At 41.5% G+C, this 22,600-nt stretch overlaps 1 protein-coding gene across 1 annotated transcript in view; it reads left to right on the forward strand.

The window, feature by feature from the left end:
- LOC107194302 (sonic hedgehog protein A) overlaps window positions 1-22,600 on the forward strand; it is a 51,306-nt gene that overhangs the window by 27,112 nt on the left and 1,594 nt on the right. Inside the window, exon 2 of the mRNA XM_015583905.1 lies at window positions 20,043-20,304. Coding sequence (XP_015439391.1) covers window positions 20,043-20,304 — 262 coding nt within the window. The remainder of the gene's footprint in view (window positions 1-20,042; window positions 20,305-22,600) is intronic.

The following is a 22,600-nucleotide window of genomic DNA, read 5'->3' on the forward strand; positions in this document are numbered from 1 at the left end:
TTTAGAAATTGTTACCCTCATTTCTCTGTTAACAATTGGTACAGCACTGAAAATAATTATATTTTTAACGACTGAGTTTTTTATTTTTATGGTTTGAAATTTCTAGCAAAGCCTAACTTCTCTCGTGAATTCTTTTGCAGTTTATACAATGGATCTGTAACAACCTGGCGTCGCTTGTGGTAACTTCCAAAAAATCCTTCCCGCGTCATTCTAAATTTAGTCGCCCACGATTACAAAGGCTTCAAATCGGTTCTTGCGTCATTCGGATACGCAGACGGTGGCTCCAATAAGAAAGGAATGGAAATAAATTCTTTTGCCGCTGAATTAAAAAACATTCGTACGCCCACTGTAGACGCCACGATCAAAGAGATACTTTGATTTGTGCCCTAGCATAAATCATAAGAAACAGTTTAATCTGATTAATAAGAATTATTTCCAATCAACCTTATTTTTATTTCAATAGATTCAATTTTAACATATTAACAAATATCTTATGTTATTCCGTTCTTCTCTATATATTTTCTGTAGAAACATTTCTCACTAAAGGGTACCTCAGTTTTTAAAATGAAAATACGTTTGCATATTTTATCGCATACATTAAGTATGCATACATTAAATAGTCTGTATCATGTTACCAGTAAAGAATTCGAAGGCGGACAGAATTTCAATATTTACTTACACATACTTATTTCTGAAATTTCCTAATTTTATTACAGAAATATACAAAAGCATCTAAACGATAATAATACCATACAAGATTATTATTTTCATTCGTACAATATCAATCCGTCCATTGCTTTTAGTTACCACTGATACAAGCATCTTAACTTACCACAAATTCCAATTCAAGCTCACAAAACAGAACAGGCTACACAAGATCAGATATCCCGAAACAGGAAACGTGATTCCCCACCCGTACCCAGGATCGATTCATATTTTTCTCCTTCAAGCAGAGAATCGAAAGGTAGCCATAGTAATCCTCACAATTAGTTATTGTTCAGAAGTTTGGAACAAATCGACGAGTCACTGTGTCTCCAAACTTACGAGTTGTAAGGAACAGTGGGAACAAGCATGGCTATCGGGGGGCCACGAGCGCAGCCGCGTTTTCAACGGAGCAACATCGTTCGTACTGTACAAATACAAAAGCAACAGGTGGTGAGTGGCTTTGGGTTTAGGTTACCGGTTCAGCTATTCAGTTTTATTCATGACTTCAGAGACAGAGATAGAGAAAGAAAAAGAGAGAGAAGGAGCGTAAGAGGGGAGCGAGGGAGGAACAGAGGAAGAAGCAGCTCGTACATACAAATCCATGTCCGTGGGCCACTCGACCCCTCGAATTCCTTCCTCAGTCGACCTTCGAGGTCCCTTGCAGGTTTTGCACCCTGTTGCAGTCCCTTTACAATGGACTTAACGATCGGCTTACAACGTTTCGAGTGCGGTCGGCATTACGCGAAATTCGTGTGAGCAATCGATACCCACGATGGCCGCCGTGTTTTACCCCTTTTCTTCCGGTGCAAGCCATTGATTTCGTTTGATAAATTAATTTTATATTCCTCATAATAGACGTGGTATAAGGTTAATTAACGAAATATTTTGTTCATTGCTAGTGAAATATTATTTTGGATATTAATTTCCTTGAGTCTGCTGAAAAGTTCTGACATTTTGTCATTTTTTATTTGAGTTTATTTTCAAGCAAGCCTAGAAGATTATTACCCTCTTTCGTTGCAAAATGGTACATGTACATATTTAACCCGCTCAGTGTATCTTTTTAATATATTGTACAAAAATTTGTTTTTCATAAAATGAAGGAACAGTCCTTATTCATCCAGTGTTAAAATAACTGTGTGACATTTGGAATTACGTGGATAATTATTATCGAGATTTCAAGGAAAGGACTTTCTAAGAGTTTCCAGAAACTCCCCCAGACCCCATAAGCATGAAATCTCCATAAATTTCGAATGGAAATCACGCCCCGTGTAATTAAATGTGAATTTACGTTCCAGTTATTCGATCGTTTCACCAATCCTAATGCCCGTGGAAGAATCATCGTCGGACTCGAAACGTGTCTGTAACTGACGTCAGTTAACGCCATCTTAATTAATTTAAATCGCCCACGGTTTCATTCAACGTTCTTCCGCCCCGACGCATCGAAAGAGAAACAACGAGGCGAGCGAGATCGCCCGAGAAGTTTCTCAACGGGCCACGGGATCGTTCGACGATCCATTGAGAACGGTCTAGAAAAGTCCAACAGATACTTCATGATAGGCTCCCCAGTGGCCGTCAGTAACATGATCACGGTCCGACATAATTAAAGTCCTCCATCATCGCTATCTCCGGGCATCGGGGCGAGCGAACGCCCCGTTTCGTTTTCGTAAATTTTCGATCCCCTGTGTGTGGACGTCAAACGATCCTCGGGCGTCGTTGTTTTCTCCCCCGTGTTTCCGTTCCTTTATTTTTACCGCGAAATTACCGATACGGGCCTCGTGTCCACGGCGAACTCCTGCCCCCCCCCCCGAGATACATAAATGAATTCATCGTAATTACACGGCATGGGATTTTATGCTCGAGGATTAACATATTTATGCGGTGTTCCATTCACGCCGGAACGGACCCAGCGGCAATTACGAATGCATATTTATTGTTACAATAATAGTCGTACCGTTAACCTGGGGAAAACGCGCATTATAATTTAATCCTTCGTTATAACTGCACCGTGAATAATGGCCGACATCACAATGAGCCATAAAATACATCGGGAACTATACTCCAAGAAGAAATGCCCGATACTACAGTGTAACGTACGGTTTAAACCGTCCTCCCCTCACCCCCCTTCACCAGGACCGTTGCACCAGGTGACCAGGGGTGCGCAACTGAAGTCCCGTCTCTCGCGGTTTAATCTCGATCGTAATTGAATTTATGGCTAATACGGGGCCCCGGCGCGCGGACTCGCCTCACGGCTGAATTGTCCCGCGCGGGTCAGTTCGTGGCCAGCGATCTCGATATGGATCGCTAGGCTGTATTTACAGGACTGTCTGTGTGTGTGTGTGTGTGTGTGTTTTTTTAAAGATATCGTGTTAGAGAGACTTGACGTGGCTAATGTGTTGCAACTGGTCGGCTTATTATAGAATCATTTGTTTCTTCTTGAGTAGGTTTTGCAAGAGCTATAACTCTTTATAATACCATATCGGGGAGGACTTGATATTGTTTTGTTGTTATTACTACTACAACTTACATGGGAGGTTCACGAAATGATACACGCTGATTTTTTTGTAACATTGCTCAATTGTTTATGGGATTGTTCTAAGAATTTTAGCGTACTTGGTTGATGCTAGTTTTAGACTTTAAGGGAGAAACAACCCTTATTATCCAAAACGTCTGTGTATTCGCTTTTCACTTGTAAAATATAAAAAGTATTGCAAAAAAGATTAGATAAATTTTATGTCGGATTTAGTTGTCTAAATACTATGAATATATTCAATATTATTAACAGTCTGTAGTTACAGTTAACCAGAAAATTCTAAGAATCCACCAATAAAGAGTCGAAGCTTTTAGGAGGAATCTTATTTCATTTCTTCGCATTACAACACACGCACGTCCTCCCTTATTTCTCCGCAAATGGAAAACAACTACAGTTAATCAGACCGTAGGAGTATATACGTCCGATAGCCGATACGTGACGGAATTCAAAATAATGAGCTGATTTGAATCGGCCCTTATCTAAAATCAATTGCGCCGCGCCGTCACGGTAAAGGCTTCCGATGTAAACTTTCGGCTAATGCTCGTTAGTAAGCACAATTAGAGTCGTGAATGCCGGAGAACAGACTCCCGGCACGGCGGGACGACTTGTGTACACGGGAACCTGATTACTCGAACGATCAAGTAGACTGACTGCTTGATCGGTACTTACCACTGTTTAGAAGGTAGATTACACGGCTGATTAGAGGCGCTCGTTGTCTTCGTTCGTTTCTGTGCGCAATCAAGATCCACTCTATCTACGATCTCGATAATCGATCACGGGTGCTATTTTCGACGTAAAAAAGGGAACATTAATCTCTGAGGTTTTGTGTTTTTGACCTAAATAGAAGATAATTATCGATAATTCGTTACGTTAGATGTATGGGTGGAAAGGCCGATCGACGTTATCGTGAGTCACTTATAGTTACGTGATTATGAAATTCTTCACAGTTCTTAAAAATTCTGTTGAAATTGGAGTTTCATAGTACATACATATGTTGTTAGGGAAACAGGAGGGAAATTTTTTAATTTTTCACAAAATAGGGGGCTAACTTCACGCACATCTCCACCTCGATACTAAAGGGTGAACCTCATCCATTTCGAACCCATTCTTTCCTACAACAAAACAATATTCGCCATACAATCCTACGATTAATTTTTTACCAGACACATCTCTCGACGTGTCCACTTTTCTGTCGCTCATATTCTGAAAGGGAAAAATGGAAAAAGAGTTTCCCGGGATGGCAGCGGCCAACAAATCACACGGAGGTTTATAGTTGCCTTGTGGAATACCCGCTACGTAGGCGGACGATTATTTATCTTGTCGTTCCTGTAATTACTTCGTGGCGAGCAGCATCTAAGGCAAGTGACTGTGAATCATGCCGGGTTTCCACCTCGGTGTCCAGGATCGACGCGAGAAAGGGGAGCGGGGCGAATAGCTAGTTCCAATGTCATATCCGTAGCGGGGACCCCACGTCCACTAAATCCATCAGCCGTCCCGCGGCCAGGCCATGCTAATTAACGCTAATTGACCGCTGGACATAGCAAGTATACCGAACACCGCTTATATTTTCGATAATGTATTTTTGAAGTAAATATTCCATGTGTTAGTTGTCTCCTGTCTTTTAACGTTGTGTCGCGCGAAGCGTCGACTTGAATCACTGATATTCGTCCTGTAACCATTATCGCAATCAAAATCATGATAACAAAAATGGAAAAATACCAAAAAAAAATACATGATCAATATCGAATATTTTTACGAAATTTTTATGAATACTTTTTTTATTTTATTTATTTCAATAATAAATTCTTTGGTAGAGGAAATCAAGCACATTACCCACCCTAATGAAGAGAGTGTAAAATTCTCTGAGAGATTTTTCATTTGAATTCTTCTTTCAAAAATTTACCACGTTCAGGTAAATGAGTTAAATGCTGGAATTAACGACCAATTAATACGAACGATTAAGCCAGCCAATTAGTCCTGCCTGTGTGCCGATACGAGAACAGCGATCGTTCGTACAGAATGATGTCTTAATTACCGGAGGCAGCACTTATTCGCACGAATAAATGGCGTAACAGCCATTATTTCAGTAGTGCAGTTAGTTACTTACGTATTTTGTATTTCAAGAAATTTTTGCGTGATTTTATGTCAAAGAAATTCTTCTAAGTACCTAAACAGTGCTTCGGAGATGAGTTTATCCACTGTTCGTTCCATTCAACGTTCAATTGTGATATTTCGGTAAAGATAAATCTTTCATCAAATCCAACGAATTTTACTATTCGTTATGATGGAACAACCGTAGGAGGAGAGTCTGTATAAATAGCAGTGTCCAGATTCGGACACTGAGCGATGCCACATTCTAAACTCGTGGTTTGATCAATGGCAGCACTTTCGTGCAAGGTCAAAGTCAGCTCCGTCTGGCTCACCGTTTCGTTCAACGCCGTCGACTCAACAACAGAGGTCAGTTCTGCAATATTTCTACAGCTTGGTTCCCAAAGTTTGCTTTTCCAGAAGTCGAATTTAGAGTAGCGGAATTCCTTACTCGTGGCCCAAGAAAATAATCGGTTTCTGGTGGCGTCATCCATCATCGGGGGTGTATTTTAAGATAGCTGACCTTTCTTTCACGATTACATTCCCCTGAATACGTATGCTTTGTACAATTACTCTCTATTATTTGGGTGAAAGGTAACCGAAATGGGACTGAATATTCATCAAATGATTGAATCTGCTAGCAGTGCACATATACTGAATTGTTTCGTGTTCATAGGTCAGAAAACATTTTCCTGAATCGCAAATCATACGTGTTCCCACTGAAATAAGTTTGCGCGCGATAGAAGAAGAGGAACGTCTTCGGCGTCCCCTTCCATCTCGCTCTTTTTATGGCGTCCGCGACGAATTCGCCTTATAAATCGAGATTTACAGCGGCGTTTACGAGAAACGTCACTATAAAATTTCGTAATCCTCACCGTCGTTCGCGACTCTCTTTTCTGGCCTTCGTTTCCGTCGCCTCTTTTCTCTTTGGTAGCTCGAAAGTGGCCGAATTTCACGTTTGTATCATAACTTCTGTCATGCACGCACTTTAATAGTGTAATTAATAAGTGAAATAAGATTCGCCACAGAAAACAACTATTGCAGATCAAGTCAAAGAATTTTTTAAATACTTTTCTTTTCTATCACTAGCCAATTTCTGATAATATTAATTTTATTAGGTATATTAATTGATAGCCTATCATTTTTTCTTTTGCGATGACGATACAAGCTCAAATTCAAAATATTCTGAAGATTTCTGTACACGCAGACTTCGTTAAATTAATGACTAAACTGTGGATTTTATGCTTTTATCGCGTATCTGAACTTGTAGAACAAAATGAAGAGTATTCATTAAATTAATCGAAAAATGTTCAGTAAAACAAAGATCTGCTCACCAATATACACGATATCACTCAAAAGTTGGACGAATTTTTGTTAAACAAACGATCAGTATTTTACTAAAGAACATATACTCTGTACCTATAATGTATTATAGTATCCTTTCAAATTATCTTTAACTCCTCCGAATATAAAATAATGAACAATTTTGTATTTAATATTTCATGTAGATGCACATGGAAAGTAATAAATCCTGTAGCACATTCGAAAAACGAAGACATTAAAAGTTTAGTCAAGAGTAATGGAGCTAGTGGATTCGATAAGAGAACACGACGGTACAGGCTACCTGCTTGTATTTATACTTCAATTAAATCGTTTCAGTCTACACGCGTGTAATTGCTCGGTGAATTTTATCATTCTGAATAGTGGAACGATTATCCTGTTAGGATTACCGATGTAAACGCCTGCGTTTTTTGTCGCTATTCGAGAAGCACATAATTAACCTAACCCAGACCAGTCGACGTGCAGCCGGTCGATATATCAACAAGTAAAACTGTTACTTTCACTGGAACATTGATTTTCCCTGCATAGCCAGCCGCGTATAAATGCCATGTCGGGTAATTTGCAACCCTGCACTGTTATTTCTGCGTTCTGAACGGCCGATGATAAATATCACACGACGTGATTCAAAGGAAATATTAACGCACGTATTCGATCGATTTTCCGAGTCGTTCTACACGATGAAATTTCACGAAAGAATTTTTTTTGTACGATATCGATTTACATTCACATGCAGATTTGTCCCATTATGAATTTCATGTATTTTTAGGGACAACACGTAAGTACAATTATTTCCTCTGCAGTTTTCAATTTATGGCAATCGTACCATTTCTCTTGTACACTATAAATAAATACAATTTGTGAACATCTATTTTATCATCCTACAAAAAGTCGATAAAATCGAAGTGGTACAGTTATGGTTCTTCCCTTGTGAAGTGGAGGGCAGATGGAGTTGGTATGTAAAGGTGGAAAGGGAAGATTGTTTTTCGATTGACATTTGTTTTCTAACAGTTATTATATTCGTTCCAAGTCTCCCCACTATCACACAAAAGTCGATCGCCCGACAAGAATAAGCATTCACCTGACCGATAGTCAACCGCACTGATTGGAAGAGAGGGTGTCGCTTAACGTGGGTGGATGGGATGGGGGAAGGTGATATAATTTTCTGATTTAAAGGCACGTGACACCGTCGTCACGTGTCGGTGAACGTCGAAGGGATGATTAAAAGCTCGTTAGGTCGAACGCGCACCGGGCATTCCTCCTGGCCCGTGAGAGATTTAAGGGCCCGTCCACAGGGTAGGTCCCCGGCCTCTCTGGACGTAACGGGGAGAGAAAGAGAGAGGCCCCCCGAGATAGGATCAGGCCGGCTACATCCCTACAGGATCGTGGCGAGCCCCGGCCACGGTATATCTAATCTGGCCACTTTTGGAGCCGCGGGTAGCCGTGTTTTGGCCGGGGATCGTGTTAAGGGGATTTACATTCATTTCGATCCTAATAACCCGATCCCTCGGATCCCGATTTGGAACACGATATCCGTCCTCGCCGTGTATATACGTATGTGCCCGACCGACCTTTCTTTTTCTCTTTCTCTCTCCTTCTCCCCCCGCCCCCCTATGTCGCGCTGCTCTACCCGTTTCTTCGTTTCTTTCTCTAATCCTTTCTCTCTGTCCTCCATGAAACCCTCCCTCGTTCTTGTCGACCGACTCCAGAACGACGAGCTTTTAAGTTAAGGACATCGGGCTTCCTACACCTTTCACCCACTTGTGAGTTATTCCGCGGTCTTTCCGGTGGGCTTCCCGGGCCGCCGAAAGATGGTGAAACGAACAGGCGTGTTCGGACGGAATTTATTTATTGTTTTCTCTCGGTGTACTTCTTCTGCTTTTTGAAAAATGTGTGAGCGGAGGCGAGGGTTTTGCCGCGTGTACATATGTAACTGGTTCGCGGAAGAACGGAAGCGATGACGCTGTTGGGGCGAGTACTTTCGTGACGGTTGACGAACGTTGGTTGGTAGTAATCTACTATTATTCGACATATTCAATATTTCTTTCCAAATTCTTTCTGTAATATTCGACCATGTTCTCCAAAATATACCGCCATTTTTAAGAAAGAAAATAGCACGAAGTCGTTGCGAATTCAAACTACATTACTAATTTATTAACCCGCCGTCGGACGCCACTGGACTCACAGGCACAGCGATGTAACAACATCTAATAATTATCGAACCACTCATTAAGTGAATCTAGTATTATTTCTTTATAGCCTAATGTTGCAGTATCATTAATATTGTCAATAAAGTAGTTATATCATTAAAATAAATTATTTACAAAAAGAATAAGAATATTATCTCATAAAAATATTCTTAGAAAACATATTGCCCCCGATAAAAGGATAAAAACATTAGTGAATATATCTACTAAACATTAGTGAGTCTATCTACTAAACATTAAGTTTTTAAATAATTGCTAGTTATAAAAATTTCCAGTTCCATTCAATCGTTCTCTCATGTCTGACCTCGATCGTCTTGTTTCATTTGGATTCCACCATGTTTAAGGATTCTCCGCGCCTTTGACCCTTTAACTCGTCGCCGTTACTTCTGTCAATACCAGCTCCGCTTTCCTCGCGAGAATGCAAAAGAATGCCCTGTCTTTAATGGTCTTCTTGTGTCCTCTTGTTTCGACTTCGTTGCTTTCCTCGACATCTTCCGCGTCTCTTTACAGCACGAGTAGTTGTTCCCGCGAGTCCCATTCTACTTGACGATAATTTCACCGCTCTCTGGCAACGGTGAAAGTCGTTTGAAGAGGACGCGGCGTATTCGAGGGGCGAAGTAAAAGACGAACGAACAGAGTCAATAATGACCGAACGTTCGAGTTGCCTCGAGGATGCTTCACGTAATTGAAAAGGTTTCCGTGGAAACTAATATCTGTATTAAATAGGAGCTTCTATTACGACGCGTAATTTAACACCCGTTATTTAAATGTTTTTTAATCTGTAAAGCTAAGGTAGTAAATTACCAGGAAAAGGAAGACTGGTAAAAATAATTAAATTATAAGGGCACCAGGTTTTTCATATTAAACAGTATTTTTATCGTGAATTATGAGCTATGTAAACGTAACGAGATTCTACCTTTTCCTTATAATTAGAAATCGACAGATCGCAAAGAGCGAATGAGAACTTGTTTGATATTTCATTAACAATGTTTGATATAACAATGTTTCATATTTGAACAAATTTTTTAACGGAACTGTATATTTTTTACAACCCAACTGATGCATCCTTGTATTCTCTTCAAAAAAACTATCAATGTACTAACGTCGAAAATTGATTAGTTCAGAATGATCTCTGTCCCGAATGACCATATATGTATACTCGCACTGTACGACGGGCAAAAGTGTACATATAACGCGACTCGATGAAAACCAAATAAATGAAAAGAAGGGCCGGGCGTCGAGGAAGGAGGAAGCTGCCCCGAGATTGAGTGCCGAGGCACTGGAAGCGACGAGGCGTGCGTTGATCGCGGCGGACGAGGCTTCATCACCCGTGGTCGCCTTCGTGGATCCTCTGTGTCTCTGTCGACGACGGGTGTGTGATGTGCCCCGGGGCCAAAACAACACGCCCCTGTTCTCTCCTTTTCTCGTCAAATCCCCCCCTATCCCTCCTCCTCACCCTCGGGCTAACTACACTCGCCTTCACCTTCCGCCGCGGTAATCCGGTTCCTACAGACAAAAGGGCCTCGCGGCCCGTCGACTTCGATATTCTTCCACCACCTCGGCTTGCGTCCACCCGTGATCTCGTGTCCACCGTGCAGGTATGTAATAAGGATGTAACCCGAGCTCCTCGGGACACGGGACCGACTGCGATCGTTTCCACGACAGGTTCTTCGAGGGCTCCCACTCGATCGGCGAGAGAACGATCGATCGATCGATCGATCGACGTCTTCTAGGAAAACCGCCGTGGTCGAGAAATAGCGAGCTGAAAATTAGCCCCTTCTGCGACGAATAGACCTCTGGCCCCTTCCCTTCGTCCCTCCTCTCGGCTGACGTTCCACTTTGTGTTTCACCATCTTCGAATTAGTTTTCGGATCGATGCTAATTAATGTCTGGTATCTGTTGTAAATCTGATCCGCATTTTTTACGTCGTTTTTTCTGTGTCCGTGAAGAATTATCGCCCCCCCCCCCTTTGGACCGCTTCTTCCTGGCTTCTTTGGAAGTCTATCGAGGTTTCTTGTGAGTGGTAGAGTTTTTTGGTTTCGTTGATGGGTGGGTTGCGGGAGAGTGGTGTTTGTGTGTGTGTGTAGGATTTTAGTGGAGATTGTTTTGTTTGAGGAAGATGATTACGTTGACAGTTTTGCTGTAATTGAAGGGAGGTGTATGAGAGAAACGTGAATAGGGAGAGATTTAGGACAGTATAGGATAGAGTGGAAGAAGAATGTTACTATTTTTGTGTTAATAATATTTTCTACGCTATTTGTAGTAACAGAATAGGTGTTATTAAGTTATTAGTAAATGATACAGCAGAACTTCATTTATTTGAACTCCTTGGAGGACAAAATTGTTTATATAATAGAGTGGTTAGGCCCTCGATAAACTTTCGAATAATTTATCAAATAACATCCATGAATATCGGACTTGTCGACGATTATGCAACGCGGTTACCGTTACATAAACACCCCGACGCTGATGAAAGTGAATCGAAGTACCATGCGACGTTACCAATTTGCTGTGAATTATTTATTTGTGAAACTAAGTTGGATCCACCTAACAAACACGCACGAATCGCCCGTGATTACGCGATCGCGCGACGCTTCACTGGTATGCAACGAGAATGTAACCCAATCCGAGGACTGTCAAAGTGCAGAGACGCGTCGATAGACTCTCCCGACGATCGACCGAAAAATTCTACGTCGAGATCGAAATTCCAATCGAGGGCTTCCAGGAAGTGCCGTCTCCCTGGTTCGAAATTTAATTCGGACGCAGGGCGGCGTTCGCGCCAGACCGCAAAATTGCGACAGCAGCGTTGCGACGTATAATGTGTCGTGACTTATTCGTAAAATTCTTCACTCTGAGACATCGTACCGCAAGAAACTTTTAAACGTCGATTTAATCGATGTTTTCCTTCACGATTTATTTAATGTCGATCTTGCTAGAACTTAACTATTAAGATGTCCCAGAATGTATTCTCAATGTTCTTATTGTTTGTTTCATATAATAAAAAAAAAATCGAGAATAGAAGACCTCAGATTATGATAGAATGTACTTCGACTGTATATATATATATATGTATATGACTGTAAAATATTATGTAAGTGGGATGTAAATAGAAGCAGTAAAAACGATTTCCCTTAAATTTTACTAATGGAATAATCGTATCTCAGAATCTAACGAATGAAGGAACAGAGATCTCTAATTGCTCTCAGTAGGAGTTTCAGTGCGTCAATGGTCAGCCAAATTCCGTACAATTCTACTTTATCCTCCATCCTTTCCTAAACTGAATTCGAAATTAAAATTAAATTTTCCTCAAAAGATGCAGCAGTGTCACTTCAAGCATAATTCTTCAGTGTTAAATATTCGGTAAATCTTCTATTTAAAATAAAAAGAATGCCTTTTTCACGAATACATCCAGTAAACGCAAGCCTGCGCAGGATTACGAAATGCAAGTTTCAAGATCACGAAATTCGTCGTCTCGCACAAAAGACATTCAAAACCGTCTCCGTGTTCATCGCGCTTGCCGAGACCGGAGAACAAAAGAATCGATCGCGACCTTCTATCTCGTCCATGGTGTTTGCTCGTTCAGCCGGCCGTTGAAGTACTGGTAATCGTGCGCGCGAAGCAAATGAATGACTGTGGAATGGAGAGAGGAGTCGAAGAGAGGCCGAATGAAGATGAAGAAGCGTGAGATAGGTCGTTCGGGTCCCGTGGGTCGCTCTTCAAGGCTCGCTGGGACCATCTAGAGAGCTCGATAAACACTCAAGCAAGCTCGCGTGATTCTTCTCGAAAACACTGGGGCCCATTGTTGCCGTGTCATCTCTTCGGGATCCCTGCCCGGGCCATTGTCCTCTAACGCATTACCAATCGTTCGAATTGATATTGGTTTCTTTCGTCCGCAATTGTCCACCTCGAAAATCGATCGAAGGTCCCCTTAATAGATCGTAGAGAATTAGGAAGATCGTTGGAGTAATGGCGGCGTAAGGAACCGGGGCGTAGAAAGTAAGACGGAGTTGGGCCCTGCGGGGCATTTTCAAAAGGCCCCTGTAATGAAAGAAGAAAAGACCGACGGTGGACATCTCACTGTCTGAGAATTCGAATTCCCGGCGATCAGCGGAGTCGATAAAAGGCGGACGTGTCCGCGGAGGTGTCGGAGGGATCCGTTTCCATCGAAGGGGAAGTCACTTCCTGGGAGATCAGCTGACGCCTGGGCGGTTCGTTTCGGGGTAGGGAGGGAAGGGCCTCGGTGAATGGAATATCAAGAGCAGAGTGTACAGCTCTCTGCTCGCGCTCGTCTTGGCCCGAATGTGGTCAGGCGCGAGGAGGTGAAGGAGGTGATGAACGCCGGATGATGGTGGTGGTGGGGGTGGCGAGAAGGAGATCAAAAGGAGAGGGTGGAGAGTCGAGGAGGAAGGGTTGAGGGGGAACCGAGCACGTTGAAACAAGAAGAAGAATGGAATAAAAGGTTGGTCTGGCCGCGAAAGTGAAGCTGAAACGGGATGGAGGAGGAGGAGGACTCGAGAAGAAACCAGCGGGGGCGGGGCCCAAACTCTGGATGCTGGGATGGAGCCCAGTCCTCGTTCACCATCTTCGTTCATCTCGGACCCAACCCCTTTTCCCGATCAGGAGGTGGCCCGTCTTTTGCTGCTGTTTCTTCTTCTTCTTCTTCTTCTTCGTCTGCTTTTTCTGATGCTTTATTCTTGACTTCTTCCCTTGACCCTCTCACCTGCGACGAACATTTCCGAACGCGTGCGTTGGTGGAAGTCACGTCGGGATTGTTTTGTGCATAGGCTCCATTCTAGATCGCTGAGCTAGATGAATCAGTCAGGTATTTATGTGCGTACGAGAGAGCTCTTTTTATGTATGCGAATTTTACTATAATATTACTCTGAAAACTTTTAGATTCTTTGTGGATTCGTTTAAAGCCGTTTGAAAAATTGAGAATTACTTTAAAGGTTACACAAAGTTGAGATGCTTTGGTTAAATATGTAGACTAAGGTAATGTTACAATTGATTGGTCAAGTGTTACAATGTATTGAATCAATATTTAATGTATTCAAATCAATAGAAAATAAGTAGTAAGAAAACAAGGAAAGATGCTTAACTTCAGTTCAATTCATGCAACTGTACAAATTTTTTATGTAACTCATTACAGACGCAACTCAGATAGTTAAACATCTTCGTGAAGAATTATCCGTAGAAAGTTGGATTTCTTTGAAACCAAAACTTCGAAAATTCGAAAACTATAATTCGCAGTTTCATAGAGAGAATAAAAAGGTATTTTTATATTTTTCAAGGAACATTTAGAATTTATTTATCTATTAAATATCAATATTTACAATCTTCATGCAAGAAGAATTCTATCTACTTGTACATCAAAATTCAAGAAATCATTTGATTCGTTTTGGAATTTTTATCTCGTCTGGAGAAACGGGGCTCCGCGAATTCCAATGCAGACGACGCTCATTGAAAATACGGAATTGAAATTGCTCGCTGGTTAACTAGCGGCCGCGCGGGGATTAACACGCCGGCTGCAGGACGAGATAAGATACGGTGCATGTAAACGAGGTGTAAGTGATAGAAGCTCGATAATTAACGGGTATCGAGGTGAGAGATGGAGCAGAGATAGGGTGACCGGACTAGGGGGGACATTATACCTGTCGCATCCAGTCCATCATCGAACGAAACTAGTTTGCTTTTTACCTTTCATCCGCCTTTCGTAACGTCCAGCCTGCCGTGAACTGGAAAAGTTTGCGCTTTTAATACCTGCCGCACTGGTTCATGTGTGAGAGAGTCCATCATGAATACCGACTCAGTGGTTATAATATTGTGACAAATGTTACAGGTGTGTTAACACACCGAGGAATTGAATATTAATAAATGTGAGTCCACATTTGAACGATTTCCAGACTTTGAGCTTCGAACCCAACATTATAGATTAAGGTATTTCTTAAATAAATAAAAAGAAATAATGTTTTAATCTTTTTATTCTGCATTATTTATCATTTAACAATATTGGAACTCCAAATAAGGGAACAATATAATGAATATTATCATAATAGTTAACTTAAATGAATGTTAAACTTTGGTATATGATTTTGAAGTGGCTCCTAGTACCGGACACGGTAAAACTTACTAACTTAACTCAGGACAGTTTCAATATAATTTGCAGCGATCACAAATATAATTATCATATTAAACATTCTTAATTCAATATATCATTTTAAGTTCGATTAATTCTCAAGTTAGATTCCCATTCCTAGTTTTAAGTTTCCTTTACGTAACTCTAATGAACTAGTTCCATTGCAGTGATTAAAAAATTCGCGCGCCTACGGGGTTCACAAGAGTGTCCCTTTCAAATCGCTTATTTTTGTCGGTTCAAGCCCGACTCTTGCACAAGAGTCGCGATCCATTTTGTGGATATTTCGCGTACAGCTTTGTGGTTGCCCTTTTTTTTCTCTTCAGCCCTGTCTCTGATTCCCTTCCGCCCTTGTGCCCCTAATGGATTACGGGCCAGGCCATTTTTCACCCGAAATGGATTTTCATAAGGCCCCGACATTCTCGACTTTGCCCAACCGCGCGCATTCTCTAACCATTCTCCGTTTCACTCTATCTCCGGTCCGCCAAAATGTTTGTAAATAGATGTAAAGTCTGGGAGGGGCTCAGGGGATTCCCCGCTGGGTGAACAAGGCGCCCCATCGTGCACCACGGTCGGTACATTTCTCGGGCTCTTCACCATTCTTCCCTCTCTTTATACGAAGCTACATCGGGCCACCTTTTGTATTTCTTCCACCTCTTTTTCCTTCTTCTTTCTTCCACTCTGTTCCCAGACTTCCTTCCACTCGTCTTCGTTTTCTACACTTCTCCTTTTGTTCTTCCCCCTCTTGTCTTCTTTTTCTTCATTATCAGTCATCCCTCGCTATTTTTTTTTTATTCCTTTCTTTTTTATGATTCTCCTTCTTCTTTTTTACTTTCAATCATCGATTTCTCCTGTTCACGTGTAATTTTTACGTATTCCACCCATTTTCGTTCGCGATCATCAGTTTCCAGATGTTAAAACTCATCTTCATCCTCTTGGGCTCTTTAGTTGTCCCTAAGGATATCATTAGTATCTCATTTACCTACAGTTTTAGTCTCTTGGGTTCTCTTCGTACCGTTCTCCATTTTATGTTCCGACTCTGTTCATGACTAAAATATCGGACACTTCATGTAATAAATCAATTTTATTGAAGTGTGTTTTAGAAGCGACGCTAGCTCTGTAGTTCGCTTTACAGGCTAGGATGTCATCTTTGCACAACACAGGGGCATAAATTACCCGAGTGTCGTACATGTGTACATACTGTTCTCCTAACAGTGTGTCTTTTCTAAGTAATCCTATGCGGTTTCTTTCAAAAATCAAATGTTTCCCCCTCTCTGTATTTGACATACGTGCTTCGACACACCTTATTGTTGGCCGTACAAATTATTAACCGACGTCCAAACACGGTCTCTCTTCGGAAGCGATGATAAATCACCGTCATGAAAACACATTATGTTTGTCCTGTGCACATCTTCGTTATATAAATTTGCGCGGGATCCCCTGCACCCTGGAAACACCGTTCGCACGCGAATTCGTTGGAAATCGTCAATAACTGGCTGAACAAAGTTAAATATCTAACGACAGCCATTGATATGGCGATTCACGGTGACAGATCGCTCCCGAGGGTGTTCGATTCTGGCTCCGCCGTATGTTGAATCGATTAGCTTGCGGTGATTCTGCAATTATTTAACGATATATTGTCGACCTCGGCATATGGTGTCTTTTCGTTCAGACTATTGACAAAAAATATGCGAGAAACAGAGTTGAGGTTAAAGCAGATGGAATATCATCGTTGTTAGTTCGAGTACATTAGAAGTTGTAGTAGCATCTTGCATCGTAAATTGTATTATTTATTAGCGACGAAACGTGTGACCCATCCATTTTTAATACAACGACCCATAACATGTTGGTATTCCAAAAAGAACATAAATCAAGCTCAGAATACCTCAGCATAAGTACTCGAACCCGTTCGCTCAATAATCGAAATTCGATCGCGTCAACTGTTCCATCAACGGCTATAACCAAACCCAGTCGCGTCGACAATCCGATCGCGATCGGTCACGGTGACGTTGTTGTCCCCCGTTAATCCGACCAACAGAGTCAGTTTCACCGGAGCGAAAGCCACGAAGATATCGCGTGGCGGTCGCAGCTGCGGAGGTTTGCTGCCGGGGCCGGCGATAAATTCGGCAAAAAGTCAGCCGGGGACGGGCACCGAAGGGAATTAAGGCCATCTATTGAACGTGCGCGATATCGTGATACACCGCGGTTGTTGGTCGCTTGCAGGACCCATTCGAGGGACAGAGAGCGCGCGGAGAGCGTGGCCCCGTTCATTCAGAGGCGGGCCCGTCTCCTGGGCGCCTTAATGGGAATTCATCCGACAGACGATGGGCGTGCGATTTCGCCTTGTGGCGATCGCGTGCACGTGGCCGTGACACCAGGGAACGTGAAACGAGGGGGGAGGGAGGTGGGGCGACTCCTCGCTTTTCATCGGTGTGGATCTCTGTACAGAGAGAAGAAGGGAGGGACAGAGAGAAGGTGAACTGAAAGAAAGGAGGAGGGAGAAAGAGGTAGACGATGGAAAACGGTACGGAGAACGGAGACGGAAGGGAAGAAAAGGCGGTGCTCCGATTTATCTCCCTCGAACTTGTCGTGCACCCTCAATAGGGGCTAATTGCCGCGCGAGGAGAGCTGCAAATTCGTGGTATTGTATGCCACGTCTTGTTTCGTGCTAGCTGTCGAACCGAGTCGCATTGTCGGCGTCCGCGGGACCCGCGAGTCCTCTCTCTCTCTCTCTCTCTCTCTCTCGCTCTCTCTCTGGCGGAATTTCAATGAAAGGGGACGCATGCCGAATTTGCAGACGGGGCACAATGGCCGCCGCTCGGGATCGAATTAACGAGTCCGACGATGCTAAAAAAGGCGGAAGAGGTTTGGTCCGAGGGAATGAGGATGGTAATAAGTAATTGATGGCGACAACAGGTGTCTGGGGTTGTTGGTTCTTCTCTGTGGAGTCGGTGTGTCCGGTTGGGTTGAATGCGGATGGTACGCTGGGTGTGGTTGAAGGTTCCAGAAAAGTGTAATGTGTTGGTGAAAATCTTGTCATAATGCCTATTGCAATGTTATTATACATAATGAAACCCAATTTTTCTTACCTTTAATCAATAAACCGTCATGAAATGTTTGAAAGGAATTAGACTGCGGATTTTTATGTAAATTCAGATTTCTATAGGTTAATCTACTAAATTCAAATAACAAAAAGAAGTATTTCCCTTATTAAATGTTTCGTTATTTCCAAAGGAAAATACAATTTATATCACCTTTCCGAAAATCTTCACTGTCTTCTGTTTTGCATATTCAAATTTGCAACAACTTGCATAAAATCCGCAATCTACTTATCAACTATTCGATCAATACCCCCAGACCACACCTTCCATTCGTAACCCGCCAATCAATGCAAAATCATGCCCTTCTTCCACCACCGCTCCTATACACAAAATCAATTCGCTCGAAAGGAATCGAAGTTCTGTTCGGTTTTCCGAAATCCCCATTCGCCGCTTAGCTCGTCAATGACCGATCGACCGCAGAAAAATCGGGGGCGACTTTCACGCGATGAAAAGACCGCCGGGAATTAGCTTCTTCCGCGCGCCCGGCCGAGAATAAAAGCGGGACAGGAAGGTAGAGCGGCGCTGCGGCTTCAAGGGAGCCGCTTGTACGGGCTCATTGAGGCGCATGACGGGGCCCAGCGTGGCCGATTACCCCTCGAAAATCAACTTAAACACGGAGGCCTGTACGGTTCGAACGCGCTCCCCCTCTCCTTCACCTTCCCAGCAATGCCCATTGGGGACCACACGGTCTTTTGGCTTCTCGCGCCCCTGATACCTAGCGTTCCGGATTAAACGAGGTTTACATGGCTCCGTGTTGCTTCCCGTGGCACGAAGTCACAGCCCTCCCCTGCCCTCTCCATGTTTTCTCGCGCGCGTTCTATTGACCAGTGACCACGGGTGTTCGCCTATCATCCAGGTAGATGTCCAAAAGACCATGGGACAGAGACGGAAGGAGCCGCAGCAGCACAGCGGCCGGGTTAAGACGAGAAAACGAGAGAGGAGGATCACCGTGACCGAATGATCCCCCGACACCGGCCCTGTATTTATACTCCTGTTTGCCTCCTGATTCGCCACAGTGCAGCCCCGGGACCCTTAAACGGGCCCAAAGTCCAACTGTCGGCCCCCAGTGGTCCTTGGTGACCGGTCAAAACACGCATTCGTTTTCCTGGCACACTGGTTCGTTTACCTGAGCCTTGCCGGTTCCGCGCGGCACGATTCCTTTTTCCGCGCGCGTTCGCGTGAAATCGACGAATTTTTCTTGGCAACCCCGGGAATTGTTGCTTCTCCACACCCCCCCCCCCCCCCCCCCCCCCATCGTTCAGGTGGCTCGATGTGAAAACGTTGAGATCCGTCTTTCAGAGGCGGAATGAGAAATTCTGTTAGGATTGGTTTTTGGATCCAGTGGTGTGGCCTCCGATGAACGTATAATGAATCATTTTTGGCATAAACTTAGGTTACTTTTCGAAATAAAGAATTTTTTACTATTACTGTTATCGAATATTCTATCTCCTGTATTATTTTATTGTATAAATCATATAAAGTATATATAATTACACCATCAACGGATGACAGACTATAACATTTCCCTGTTCAGAACTCTATTTCCTAAATAATCTTCCTTCTATTTAACAAAAGTTTACCATTTAATTAATTGCGCCTTTAATCAATCGCACATACAACATGTATCCCTTGAATATTGTGTTAATTAATGTTCTATATGTTTCTAATATAAGCCGTTCATTTTCCAAAGTGATTGACTCCAAAAAAATTATCATAGAAATTTATTTGAAATATAAAAAGTTCAGGACCAAGCCAAAAGTGTTTTGACATTAAAATTTTATAAAAATTCTAGAAATGGAGTTAGGCACTTTGGCCTATGAACGGCTCACATAACAGTCGAATTTGTTAAGGTAACAGTGGAATAGCTATTGGTATATCTAATAATTCAGTCCCCCGATCCTCGTAATCAATCCAATAACCCCGGAAGTGTTCTGTTGCAGAGGTGCAAGGAGAAGCTAAACACTCTCGCAATCTCGGTAATGAACCAATGGCCGGGGGTGAAGCTGAGGGTGACAGAAGGCTGGGATGAGGAAGGGAAGCACGCAACGGATTCGTTGCATTACGAGGGACGTGCCGTCGACGTGACAACGAGCGATCGGGATCGCTCTAAATACGGAATGTTGGCCAGGCTCGCTGTCGAAGCTGGTTTCGATTGGGTTTATTACGAGTCCAGGTCGCATATTCACTGCTCCGTTAAATCTGGTCAGTATTTCTCTTTTCTTATCATTTTCTTATTATCATTGCTTCGCTCGTACATGAAACGAACCATACTATGCAAAATGCTGTAAAATAAAATACGTGATAGTCCATAAAAGAATAAAGTAAAGAGAAATAATCGTAGCAATGTTAATGCAGAATGACAGTTATTAATTTAGTCGTTGACTATGAAAAGAAATAGCATTGTGTCCTAAAAGATATACTTACTAGATATACTACGAATATACCTAAAAGATATACCTAAAAGACTATACGATATACCTAAAAGATATACTACGAATTTTTCGCTGTCCGTGATTGACGTGAATTGAACGGTAATTAACCATCGATCGATGAGAAATACCGGGAGGCTGCGGTGGACGTTCCCATGTTCATTGCCATTACGCCGCTTTAATTCGGTAGTCACGGTTAATTTCCGCGTAAATTTCAATTATTCCGACTAAAGACAATTTACCTTATCAAGGACACCGATGCAATAACGTTGCAGAAACTAATCGGCAATCTGGTGGCTAACGCCGCGTCGTTTCAGCATGATCATAGACAAAACAAGTGATTCAATCTTCCGTTACTTAAATGTATAATTATTTCAGTATGATAAATTATTATCAACTATTGAAAAATCAATAAATACTGATATTAATGTTACAGAGTAATTATTGTAATATTAATATTACTTTCTATTACAATATAATGATTGTAATATTTCCAGGTTAATAATCTATTGTTATAGTTATATACATGATAAGCAATTTAACAATCATTGAACAATTCTTTAAAAAATATTTTTGAAACTAATGGTGGTCAGAATCGTCTAAATAATCTGTATTAACATCGATAAAAGCAGGAAAGTAAGATTCAAAAGAAAATTAATAAGAATATTGTACATTTATTAGTAAGTCTGAACGATATTTCTACGAATTCTCTATAATCCCAGTTAGTCTGACAAACGATCATAAAGGGATTTTCGATATCCAAGTAATTTAGAAACTAATCCTCAATGCGTTCTATTATTACAATTTATCTTTATTCCCCTGAGAAGACACGTTTTAATTTTTCGCTTCGTCATGTTTACGTCATCCATTATCCGGTAAAGTACACTAGTTTGGCAAGACACTAAACGAGTCACGTATCGATTTTATTGGAAGCCATCTGGGCCATCCAATTTCCTTGTAAATCACGCATAACTTTATCACAATAAGGTCAATGTCCCTATTTCTAATCATGAAAGAGTTCTGCTATCGCAGAAATTGATTTTTATTATTTATTTATGCAACAATCGACAAAAAGACTTATTAGATATCAAATTTGAACCTCCCTTTATAATTAAATTTAAATAAAAGTAGTTTTAAAAACACTTTAACTTAATATTAGGTAATTTAATATAAAGTATAAAATGTCCCTATTTCTGTTCGGCGAAAATGGAATTGCCAAAACTAAACTTTAAAAAATAACTGTAATAAATTTGTTATACCTTATTACATTTTAATGTATTTTGTTAAGTAGTGTTAAATGAATCATTTGCAAGGAATATTTTTCGAATGCAGCACCACTGTTTCACGAAAATCTTTTACTTGTCACGCCATCGACTCCTCCGATAACAGGAAGTGTTCTGTTTTACCGACTTCTGTAGATCCATTGTATTACAGTAAACTATCTGTTAGATGTCGTTAGTTCACAGGTTTTGCAGATACCTGCCTATCGAAAATAAAAAATTATATATTATTTTCATTATAGGATATTCTGCAACTGAATTACAAATAAAATCTCTATTAATGAATTAATACTCAATAGTATTACTTATTTTCAACCACTTTAATAAGTTTATTCATCTTTTAAAAATTAATTTTCTACAGAATTTAAATGGTTTTTCGAATATACGTACTAGCAGCTTTCGTATAGTCCTTGCAACAAATTTAACATAAAAAACAATTATTAATCATAATGTGTCGAAACATTTAAAGTTATTAAAATGAATAAAAAAGTTCAAGTAGAAGCTTTCACTTGATATTACAGGACATAACACTGTTGATGCTTCGGAGTTAATAACGAAAATAGAGGGTATATGACCTGCTGTAGGATCCCATATGGCTGCAGTATTATAACCACATATCGGAGCTATTATGGTTCCCCATGGAGTCCGTATTGAAAACTCTATACATATAAAGTACTGCATCAAACTATAAATGAGTGTATTAACACGTTCGCTGGGTATATAAAATTGCTTATGTTCCCAGGCAACTGAACCAATTTATTCAGACTAAAAAACCCTTGTATACAATAT

This window comes from Dufourea novaeangliae, unplaced genomic scaffold (assembly GCF_001272555.1).
Source record: "Dufourea novaeangliae isolate 0120121106 unplaced genomic scaffold, ASM127255v1 scaffold28, whole genome shotgun sequence".
NCBI classification, from domain to species: Eukaryota; Metazoa; Arthropoda; class Insecta; order Hymenoptera; family Halictidae; genus Dufourea; species Dufourea novaeangliae.